General features: G+C 47.2%; 1 protein-coding gene across 1 annotated transcript; it reads left to right on the top strand.

The window, feature by feature from the left end:
- The first annotated feature begins 2,503 nt into the window (after positions 1–2,503).
- LOC142784030 (uncharacterized) lies at positions 2,504–7,126 on the top strand. Its single transcript, XM_075882652.1, has 4 exons — positions 2,504–2,909; positions 2,981–3,040; positions 3,108–3,212; positions 3,268–7,126. The coding sequence occupies exons 1-4, from the start codon at positions 2,885–2,887 to the stop codon at positions 3,429–3,431; spliced, it is 354 nt and encodes a 117-aa protein (XP_075738767.1). The 5' UTR covers positions 2,504–2,884; the 3' UTR covers positions 3,432–7,126.
- The last annotated feature ends 4,526 nt before the right edge of the window (positions 7,127–11,652 follow it).

The raw sequence follows: 11,652 nt of genomic DNA, 5'->3' as shown, positions 1-11,652 counted from the left end.
GTCCGGCACATCTTGATGTTTTTTCGGAAAGTTCAGCACTTGGCTAGTTGATGTCAACTTCACTATTCCCTTATGTTGTGCCCCTTGCGCATGCCTCGTCAGCGTGCCGCGGTGTGGCTTCAGGTTTTTCCGGGCAGAGCTTGCAGAACGGAAGCCTCGAGTTTCCTGACGCCACACTTGTCAGCCAAGGAAATTCTTTCTCCCATGAATCCAAATACTTCCTGCTGCTATCGTACGACTTTTTGGCCTTTTAGCATGTCCGCGCGCATCACCACCGTCGGAATCACTGTCGCTTTTTTTTCTGCGCTCACTTTGATGATTCATTATGCACTTTCTTCAGCCTAGAAAAGAATAAAAGGAATATAAAAATAAACGTTAAGATAGCGTACCACATGACATATAATAAGTGTAAAAGGGGAAAAAGTAATGACAGCAAAGTACATGCAGCCTGCGACGCGATTCGAATTACCACGTGCTATGTGAAGTGTTGGCGGCGATCTCGTTGTGGCATGGGTCGCACCAATGACTGCACAACCATGCGATGAATCCGGCGAAGCAGAAAGTGGGCTGTGCAAGTCGGGGACAACAGCAACACACACGGCGTGCGTTTCCTTGTGCGGTGTGCAATCGCGAAAAACACGCGCAACGACAAACACGTTGTGAGAGGCACGCCAGTTCGCGAGCGCGAGCATAGAGAAAGAAGAAGACAAGAGCGGACACTCCGCAAAACCAAGCCTCAGGAAGTGCGTCACGACTACGTAACAAACTAGTGCTCCCACCAAACGTCAGAGGACGCAAGCGCAAAAAAAAACACAGTTATAATCAATGCAACAAAATTGTTTTCACAAATTAATAACTATACGCCCAAATTTGGTATGTTTTTTATACATAAAAACGATTTATTCAACACACCTTACGCGATTATTTTTCTTCAGCTGTACTGTCATAAACACCATTTACCCAGCGACAAGCCCATGCATGACTGACAGCGAGACGCTTTCGTCGCTTTCGTCAACGTCGGCTGCGTCGGCGTTTTCAAGTGCACGTTTTCAAGCGAAGCTTGTTGAATGACATGTTGTTGGTCTTGTTCGGTCATTTTTTTTTCAGAAAACTGTTACACCTGTACGAATAAGACACCATGCAACAAACATAGAAAGATGCACACACACACGTTGCGCTTCGTGTGTGCGAGTTTGTTTCTTACGTGGCGTCTCATTCACGCAGTTGTAACCTTTTTCTGAAGCTTGTAAGGACTGGGAGGTTCGCTAAAAAGAAAGTTTGTGGCTCTATGCGGCGGCTAGACGGGAACATTGTGCAACGTATGCAGTATAGCAAAGGCGGCACGGCGTCAAGCCGAGGCGACGCGTGCTGCGTCTGCCACGGACGCGAGCGTCTGTGCGCTGAGCATAGCTGGGCAGCTAGGTCATAGGCTCGGTGGCTCGGTGCAAAATATTGAGAATCGTTCGCTGGGCCTCCCATGCTTCACGACGCGTTTCCCGAAGGCTCGGAACACGAATAATTCTTGGTGTGCCGGAGGCAAATCTGGACTAGCCAAGTGGCCATCATCTTCGTTTTTTCGCTAGCCTTGTGCCACTAGTGCAAGCTGCTCACAAATTTTTTTGACGTTTCCAATATAATTTTACCGCATAAATTTCAACTACGATTTATCTTCCCAATGTACTGCTGATACTGCGTACGTACAAAGGTGTTCTAAAGTTCCCAGGCCACGATACCATTGCATTACAAGGGATAGCGGCCTGGAAACTTCTGAAGATCTTTGTACGTGGTCTTGACGTATATCTTTGTAAGTCAGAGTTCTATGGGTCAGAGATGTATCACTGGTTTTGTATTGTGCATCGATTAGCTAATCATTCAAAGGGGTTTGCTGGTACACTCATGACGTGCACATATCTTTTTCGTAATTTGACAGCGAAGCATCCACTTACTAACATTTTCAGACCGCGCTGACGCCATGCCGTCCGGCGGTCCAAGCTACGGCAGCTACTGCTGTGTATCGTGGTGCTTCAACAATGTCAGAACCCACAAGAAGCCTGGGACGAGTTTCTTCCGCGTACCACGGGACAGCAGGTGTGTTAAAGCTTTTGTATGGTTTGCATGTCTGTAGGCTTACTGTTCGTACTTGCTAAGTGAAGGTAACAATAAAAAATCACTATTCAAGCACTTCTCCTTTCAGCTGATAGTTCATTGCCAATACAGGATGAAAGCATGGATGTAGTATGCTGGACGCGATGATCTCCTGAGTAAGCCGGCCAGCCTATTGTACGCAACGTACAGGGTTTGTAGCGACCCTTTTACTGCTCAAAGTTTCATGGACCCTGGGCACACAAGGCTTACAAGAATGGCTGTTCCCAGTGTGCAACCAGCTGCACCATGTAAGTGATTGACTGAAACTGAAATATGTGCATAGCAGCCACTTGTATTGAATCAGTGGCGACAGTTAACCGTGAAGATCTTTGTAGCCGATGGAGAAACCTTACTACAGAAGTAACACTTGGAAAGTCTTAAATTCTGTGAATTGTGGGCTATTACCTTCCTAACAGCAGCTTTACATTTCTGTCATTTTTTGATGCTCTGGACCTGCGCAACTTGTTTTGAAAGACTTTAAAGGGCTATTTTACGTTATCTTCAAGCCTGAGTGCACATGTACGTATATCTTTCATCAGTGAAAGCTGCCACTGTTGATAATTCCAAAAATCACAAATTACTTGTTTCCTAGTTGGTGCCTTCTCTTTTCTTCCACGTTCGACCAATTTATGCGTTTGAAAGAGCTGTTTAAGTTTCCCCATGCTACAAGCTTTATAACTTGTACCAACTGCACATATATGCAGGTTCTCTGAGCGTCGCTTCAAGTAGTGACTGTGACATGGCTGCAGAAGCTGCACTGCAAGGTGCGGATGAGCTTCAGTTTGTGTTATTTTAAGCCTCTTACTGACACATTGTCGTAATTTCATTTCTTCAGGACCTGCGGTAGAGGCTTCAAAAAGCGGCTCCCACACATTGAGGTGCCCCGATGAACAGGGTGCGTTCAGTGTCGCGATTTCTTTTTTTTTTTTTACCCACATTGACTGTTGACCAAACCTCTGCAGGTGGCAGCTCCCTTGTAGCTGGTGAAAGAATTTCTGCTGACTTCGTCTTGCCGGAGAAAACCTTAACCAGTCGCTCAGCTGTCACAAAAGGAACGTGTGTGACTGGTAAGTTGTATGTTCACTTCAACACCAGAGTGGATTGATATAGAGACTTCCGCAGGCCGCTCGCAAGATTGTTCCGACAGCACTGTCCGAGGCACTGAACAAGCTTCACAAGACCCTCCAGAAGACGTCTCCGCCAACAGCTCCTCGCCTGAATGCCCTAGAGAAAATGATGACTATGCTTTTATTGCAGCAGTTTTTAATGTGCTATTTTATGTTTAGGACATTCTGAGGAAACTATCCTCAAAAGGACACTACGTGTGCACTTACAAAATGTAAGGGTGGGCTCTCAGTGATTTTCATTTTTTTTTGTGCATTGTCAACATTGTGAATGGTTTGTTTTTAGGTAGTGGAATCGAAAACTTTGTACCACAGAAAGTTGTGCACCTTGGGTCTGAAAGAGCGAGGAAAGTGCTCGTATGGGGTTAGTTGTTCTTCGCTTTTAGATCAATTTTTTCGTTTATTGCAGTGCGTTCCTGTGTGCCAGCGACAATGTCTCCATCAATGAAGTACAAGCAAACCATTAAACATCTGCAAGCCAAAGTAGCAGCACAGCGGAAAACTATCAAAAGACTGCAGAGACAGCCTCACCAAGCACCGTCATCGACTTCGAAGGCCCTTGAAGTTATCCGACCGCACGTCACCGAGGAGGTTTTTAAACTTCTTTCTGCACATGTTCGCTTGAGGCCCAAACGCAAGGGCAAGCGGTTTGCCGTGTGGTTCAAGAAATTAGCTCTTCACTTAAACTTCCGAGGTCCGCGAGCATACCGATTTCTGGCTCCATATTTTTCTTTGCCCTCCCGGCGTTCATTAAGGAGGTGGCTAGCTAATGTAAAGATGACTCCAGGCATAATTCCAGGAATCCTTTCTTCCATTGCAACAAATACTCAAGCTTGGAATGAACGGGACCGAGTGTGCGCTTTAGTTTTCGACGAAATAGCACTCAAAAAGAATTTGTACTATGATGCTGCAAGAGACGTTGTCCAGGGTTTTACAGATGATGGCACTCATCGCACTTCAACCATCGCTGATCGAGCACTGGTTTTTCTTCTTGTTGGCGTTTCAAGAAAGTGGGTTCAACCGGTTGCTTTTACTATAGGGCACACATCAACACCATCATCTGTTATGCATAACTTGCTGGTGTCACTCATTTTGGAGCTTAGGAGCATTATTATTGCAGTGAAAGCAGTCATTTGTGACCAGGGCAGTTCAAATGTAAGTCTCGCTAACCAACTAAGAGTGACTGTAGCAAAGCCTTTTTTTGAAGTTAATGGTGAGTGGGTATATTACATTTTTGATGTTCCGCATTTAATTAAAACAACGCGCAATAATGTCCAAGCACACAAGTTATACATTGGGGATGACATCGTTAACTGGTCGCACGTTGTAAGCCTTTACCGATCCTCACATGAGTTGCGGTTGCGATTGGCTCCAAAGTTGACTGAACGGCACGTTCATCAGAAACCTTTTTCTAATATGAAGGTCAGCAGAGCAACTCAGGTCCTCAGTGCATCAGTTTCGATTGCTATCACGGCAATGGTGTATGCGAAGGTGCTGCTTGCCTCGGCCATCACTACAGCTCAATTTTGTGATCGTATGGACAGGATTTTCGATGCTTTAAACAGCTAGAGTAAAAAAAGAACTTCGCAAAAGCTGCGGCATGCAATCATGAAAAATGATTCAGAGCTGATTGACTTCCTCCGAGGCCAGCTTCCCTGGATTGCATCATGGCAGTTTGCTGGCAGACGTCAACCACAAACCATCGTAGGTTGGCAAATTACAATTCAGGCAATTTGTCAACTATGGGACGACCTTTCCAAAAATTACAATTTTGAATACCTGTTAACACGCAGGCTTCAACAGGATCCTCTGGAGAACATATTTGGCCACATTAGGCAAAAACAGGGTTGCAACACCAACCCCAATGTAGCACAATTTATTTGTGGCCTGAAGCACATCTGCATAAGAAAACTCTTCAAGCTGTCAGAATACGGAAATGTCGAGGATGATGAATGTGACCTCCTCCAGGAGCAGCTCTTGCCATTCTCCCTCACCAGTGCGTCTCTTGTGGATAATGAGGAGTGTGCACAGCCACAGCCTGACGACTTTCCCGCTCTAGACGATCTCTCTGAACTTGCGACAAACATTCACTCCCATATTATCGATGACTCCGCTGCATATTATGTAGCTGGTTTTCCCATCAAACACTTCCTTCGGAATGCATGTGACGGTTGCAGTTGCCCACAGTTACTGAAAGACGACAGTGAGACGCTTAAGGGTACCCACCAGTATTTCACAATGCTCAAAGCATACCACGTCCCCAGCAAACTTTTTGGGAATCTCACTGTGCCATCAGAAGCAGCTTTTGCATACGTACAACAACTTGAATCTCACTTTCTTGCCATAATTGAGGCCACTGCACATCACCTGAAAGTGTGCGATGTTTTGTATCACCATCTGTCAAGTGTTGGCGATTTTCATTTCTGCTCTGCTGGGTGTTGCGCGAAGTTTCTGAAAATGTTTTGCCGGGTTCGTTTATGTTGGCATGTGCGTTTTGTGAACCGAAACTTGGATAGGGTTAGGTTCCAGTCTTCAATCTCGGGCATACAGCTTGACAAGTTCAAAGGTTAGCAATTAGCGGCGGGTTTACACTAAAGTATTCGAGCTGAGCCGAATCCTGCAACAGCTTTGTTATGTTATTACTTCGTTACAGCAGACTTCATTATGGTCTTATATGCTTATATTCAGCTCAACTGGACTAGCCACTCCTTCGTTGCATACATTGTTTAGGTTACCCGCTATGAGGAGTAGGGACACTGTGTATTCGCTCGAAGTGATTTGCATAACCTTAAAAAGAATGTTGGGTATCCTGTCTGTATTTTTGTAGCAAATGCGGGCAAACTGTACACTTTACTGTGGCTCACTCTGTCACTGTGTATGCTTTATCTCTCCAGCTCAAGTAATATATCGATAACAAAACTGCTTGTTGAAATGTCTTCGAGTGGGTAAGGAACACAGTATGAAGTGGGCACGGTTCACGTTATCACGCTTTTCGTATTTTAGCTTCTCATCAACCTCCTCATCTCGCCCATCAAAATTTTCAAAAGAATACCCAAACTTGTAGCGTTTGATGGGGCTGCGGATGCTGCCATTTTATTTTTATATAGCTTGCAAGTGATAACGTACGATGTAGAGCCTTTGTGAAAAATAATGAGCCAAAGTGGTTTCCTTCTGCTATTTATTAGCCCTGTAATACTGCTCTCGTAGCACCAATTAAAGTCCACAATTCTGGATAAAGTGATGACTAATCTATTTTAGCTCGCAAGCGTCACAGCAACACCCAGACGCAAATCACTTGGGATCTTAAGTTTTTGATGAAGGCGACGCATAACGAAAGCCACAAGACCTGCCAGTGTTGTAGCATAAAGTTTGTCTTTCACGTAGTGAGCAAGCTGCAAAGCCGTACCTTTGTGAGGACAAGCAGGCATCAAGTCTGCTTTTCTTCATTTTGGACTAGCTGTTCTTAAGCACAGCCAGCACACTACACCTTTGCCTTTCTGCTATATTGTGTCGTGTGGTTTCTGTGCGCTCTTTTTTTCTATGCATTATTTCGGTTAAGCCCAGGCGTGATTCGCGACTTCATTGCTGTGTATATGTCACTTCTTCATCAGCATTGTGCGCTGTTTTTGCCATAGATCCTTACCCACTGGCCCGGTGTGTCATACTTCACCAGCTTCGTGGCTTCTGCCAACTCTAGCGATTTGTGCGTTGTCTGTGTTCTCTATGTATTTGTTAAAATATTTGTTACAATTTATTTGTAAGGCGAGATGCATTTGTTGTCTACCTTTGTCATATTGTGCTTTTTATATTCTCATACTCTACCTTGCCTTTGAATAAAACATTGCGGATGCTCTGTTTCTTTGACTGATATATACATTGATCACTTGTTCCAAAAGAAAAACACGAGCGTGATGAATAAAACCGTAGTGAATTATCATTACCTACATTTCTTTTTATTATAACTTAATCGAAAGAAAAATTACGTCACGACCGATTCGCACGAACCACTGAACAAAACAAAACAGGGAATCGCTAAATCAAAACGACCTACAAAAACTATCCATTTGGGCGATGAATAGTGGTCTGAAATCATGAATTTTCGTCATAGCCAAACGTCGGTTATGCAAAGTAATTCAAAATTTGCGCCAGTGAAACCGAAACCGGAAGCGCACGTCACTTGTTCTCACCAACCACTAGGTGTGCTAGGGTCGATTGGGCCGCTGGGGTCTACGGGGGTGTCCACTCTTAACCTTTATTTCTCTATGGCGCGAGCTTCATTCGTCACCAAGGAGGATATAAAAACCTGCTGGAGTGGAAGTTGCCTATGCTTACTCATGGGAGGGGGTGAAGCCGCGCCGAGCCGCCGGCGGCCATCTTGGCAGAGGCAAGAAACAGCCGAGTACAGCTGCGCTCGCGCTTATCTAAGCAGCAGGTGCAGTTTCTCGCGTCTTCAAAGCAATAAAAACAGTTGTGTCAGGTTGTAAGCATTTATTCTTTGCTTTTTGGTGGCGAAATGGCCTACGATAACGCTTTGAGAAACTCGAAAATGGCAGAAAAAACACAATCACACAAACATTAAAAATATATGCGAACAGTATAGCCGAAACGAGCAGTGCGGGGAGACTCACTGATGTTTGAAAATGATCATTCTTGAAAGAACTGGCCTGACCCTGTCCTTGATGATCTCGTGGTTTCTTTCTTTTGTCATATGGTGGATGCGGATTTTCACATACAGCTCCGCAACTTTTTTGCACAAGCTGTAGATATGATTGTCGAGGGGATCAAGGTCAAGAATGTGCTGCTCTAGCTTCTGAAACCATTTTTCCTCTACAGACAGTCGTAGCACTTCCAAAACGAGATGCTTTGACTGGGAGTTAACTGCTTGAAGTGTTCCACACTCAATCTGCAGCCGTCGCAGCCCCTTTTCAACGGCTTCACACAAGCCAATGACATCATTGGACGGGGACACAAGCCCACCTCTGTTTTTCTGCTCAACTAGAGGAACTAGCTCATCTGAGTACAGGGCTGCAATGCACTCTTCGCATGTTGTTGTCTTGCACACTTGGCGTACAACGAAGCCTGCGATATAAGGCACCACCGCAACAACTACGGCAGAAAGGTTTTCAGGGTGCGTGTAGTCGTGGTCATCGTGAGGCTCCAAGATCGAGGACCTGCGCATGTCTGTGAGCGCGCTTGTTGCGTCTACCTGGGCGACAACAGTAGTGGCATTCAGGATGGAAACCATGTCTTTGGTGCAGTTTCCCGAGCTAGAAGACGTCACTTCTGTTTGCACCAGCAAACGCTTGTATGCTGCCATGAACTGAGCAGCGGTTGGGTTGTTGTTATACCCACCTCGGCCACGAACAGATCCGAAGAAGTTCTCAGCGTGATCCTGACTCAGTTTGTGCGTCAACAAGTACTTCAGCTTACCCTGGCCAACAAGCTCGTCGAACATTTTTTCAGTGCTCGCCATGCAGATCAAGAAGCCCACAAAACCAGTTTTTTTCAAGCCTTCTAAAACTGGCCGCCCAGCCGGATCTCTCAATCCCTTTATATACGTTTGGGTGTAGGCAAAGAATGGCTTCCAGCAGGCTTCATTCTGCTTCCGCAGAGGAGCCTTGTACGACCTTGCAAAAGGGTTCTGTTAGTTGGGAGGCGGCCACGCCGCTCCAGCAGTAAACGTGACAGTCGGACCATGCCAACAGAAAAGAACAGCCAGTTTTATTCACACTCGTGAATATATATAGGAAAGTAAGGGGGAGAGGGAAGGGGGATAAGATTGTGCACATGCGCACTTGAGAGCTTGGGTCGCGTCGTTCAATGGGTTACAGCATTTCTTCCCCCTTAGTAGCCAAAACGCACGACCGGTTTCTTGGCTCGTGTGGAGCGACGTAGTACGTATGGTTGCGATTCTGGGGTACTCTGAGAGGTAGCCGGCGCCGTTGTTTCTAGTCGTACCGGCCCTGGGGAAACCGGTGTAGATGGCCTCGACATGTCGTCGGCTGCTGGCGTTTCATCTGGGCTCCGCTTGCGAACTTGATCCACGAGGCGGCGGACAAGGCCATCCACAGTCTTTACCTCCAGGAGGCGAGTGCCACGCGTGGCCTCCACTGTGCCTGGGAACCACTTGTCTCCGGCGCCGTAATTTCGCACGTACACGTAGTCTCCCGGTGCGAAATTCCAGCCTGGGTCACTCGCAGCTTTGGCAGGATAGACTCTGGAAGGAAAAGACATCTCCATTCTTGTGCGCAGACGGTATCCTAATAGCCTCTCTGAGGGAGAAGGACCCTCCTGGTGTGGTGCGTTCCGATAATTGCACAATACACGTGCCAGTGAGGTGAGGAGGCAAGTGCCGCCTATCTTCTTCAAGCCATCTTTGATAGTGCGCACGGCTCGCTCTGCTAGTCCATTACTCTGGGGGTGATAGGGAGGTGTTCGAATATGCGCAATGCCATTGCGCTCCATGAACTGCTCGAACTCTCGTGCCGTGAATGGCGTCCCGTTGTCAGAAACCACCGTGCGCGGTATACCAAAACGGCTAAATATCGTTCTGAGGGCCTCGACTGTGCTATGCGAGTTGGCCTGCGACACGGGAAGCGCCTCAATCCACTTGGTGTGCGCGTCGACAACGATGAGTAACATTTTCCCTTTTACTGGTCCCGCATAGTCCACATGTAACCGCGACCACCTTTCGTGCGTCTCGGGCCAATTTACTGGTTCTTTTGCCTGAGCCATCGGCAACGCTTGCACACAGTTTTGGCATGTCGCCGCAACGCGCTCGATGTCTTGCTCTACGCCGGGCCACCAAAATAACGATCTGGCCTTCGCCTTCATGGTGGAAATTCCTTGGTGGGCTTCATGCAGTAGCCTTAGCAACTTCCCGCGTGCTGCTGTCGGCACTACAAAGCGATGGCCCCAGTAAAGAAGTTCTTCACTAACAGACAGCTCATGCCGCCTTTGTAAAAATCGGCGATTTCTGTAGTTTCCGTGTCGAGTTTTTTCGGCCAACCTTCCCGGGTATACTTGCGTACCTGGAAAAGTACCTCATCCGCGACGGCGAGTGCCTGGAGTTCCTTCCATGGCAGGGCCGGCTGATCCCACTGGTCCAGGGTCAGAACTTGAGCTTCGTCCTCCTGGTCCACTTCTTCCTGCAACGGTTGGGGTAGACGGCTAAGAGCATCAGCATTGCACATGAGTTTACCCGGTCGATGTTGCAACCGATAACGGTAGGCACCAAGTATGATGGCCCAACGCTGAATGCGCGCAGCGGCCATAGCCGGCGTCTGACGATCCGCTCTTAGGAGACCCAACAGTGGTTGATGGTCGGTTAGAAGCGTGAACTGTCTGCCCAGCAGATAATCTCGGAATCGCGTGACGCCATAAACCAGAGCCAACGCCTCACGTTCAATCTGTGCATAATTCTTTTCTGCGGCAGTAAGCGTCCTGGATCGAAATCCAAGTGGCTGATACTGTCCTTCAATTCGGTGGAATAGTGCCGCTCCCACACCGTAGGGTGACGCGTCGCACTCCAGAAATAGCTCTCGTGCGGGATCGAAGTGAGTTAACACAGGCGCGGAACACAAAACGGCTTTTGCTTTTCGGAAGGCATCGTTTTCGCGCTCATCCCAAGACCATTTCGATTTCTTTTCCAGAAGAAGGTATAGGGGACTCAGGAGCGTGGACAGATTAGGCAAGAATTTATTGTAGAAAGTTAGCATGCCCAAAAAAGACCGCAATTCCGTGACATTGTGAGGAGTCGGTGCCAGCTTAATTGCTTCGATGTTCTTGTCTGACGGGTGCAACCCTGCCGCGTCAATTCTGTGTCCTAGATACGTAACTGACTCCTCACCTATTCGGCACTTGTCCGCGCGGAGCTTCACGCCGTACTCCCTGAACCGCTGCAAGACTGCTTGCAGGTTCGCAGTTGGCTTATCGTTCGCATCTGCTATCAGGACGTCGTCTAAGTACGCTTGAACCCCTGGGAGGCCTTGCAGCACCTGCTCAATTGTTCGTTGAAAAATCGCAGGGGCCGAGGCTATCCCAAACGGTAGCCTGTTATAACAAAAGAGGCCCTTGTGAGTGTTTATAACCGCTAACTTGCGCGAATCTTCGTCTAGAAGAATTTGGTTGTAGGCATCACGTAGATCCAAGATACTGAACTGCTGCCCTCCACGAAGCGTAGCGAAAATGTCGTCCACTACGGGTAGAGGATAACTTTCCATTTCACATACTGGGTTTAGAGTAACTTTGAAATCGCCACAGATGCGGACTGTTCCGTCACGTTTCAGCACTGGCACCACCGGGGTTGCCCATTCTGAATAGGAAACTGGCGTAATAATGCCTTCGGCCACGAGTCGATCTAGCTCGGCGGACACTTTGTCTA

Source organism: Rhipicephalus microplus, unplaced genomic scaffold (genome assembly GCF_043290135.1).
Source record: "Rhipicephalus microplus isolate Deutch F79 unplaced genomic scaffold, USDA_Rmic scaffold_13, whole genome shotgun sequence".
NCBI lineage: Eukaryota > Metazoa > Arthropoda > Arachnida > Ixodida > Ixodidae > Rhipicephalus > Rhipicephalus microplus.
Note: the sequence above shows the minus strand (reverse complement) of the source record. Positions and strands in the feature narration are given on the sequence as shown.

Bases quoted from the DNA above. Each gene is read 5' to 3' on its own strand.
- LOC142784030 (XM_075882652.1), top strand. From the start codon at position 2,885: ATGGCTGCAGAAGCTGCACTGCAAG. The intron at 3,041-3,107 runs GTGCGTTCAGTG...AAACCTCTGCAG, and splicing joins GAGGTGCCCCGATGAACAGG to GTGGCAGCTCCCTTGTAGCT. The intron at 3,213-3,267 runs GTAAGTTGTATG...AGACTTCCGCAG, and splicing joins AAAAGGAACGTGTGTGACTG to GCCGCTCGCAAGATTGTTCC.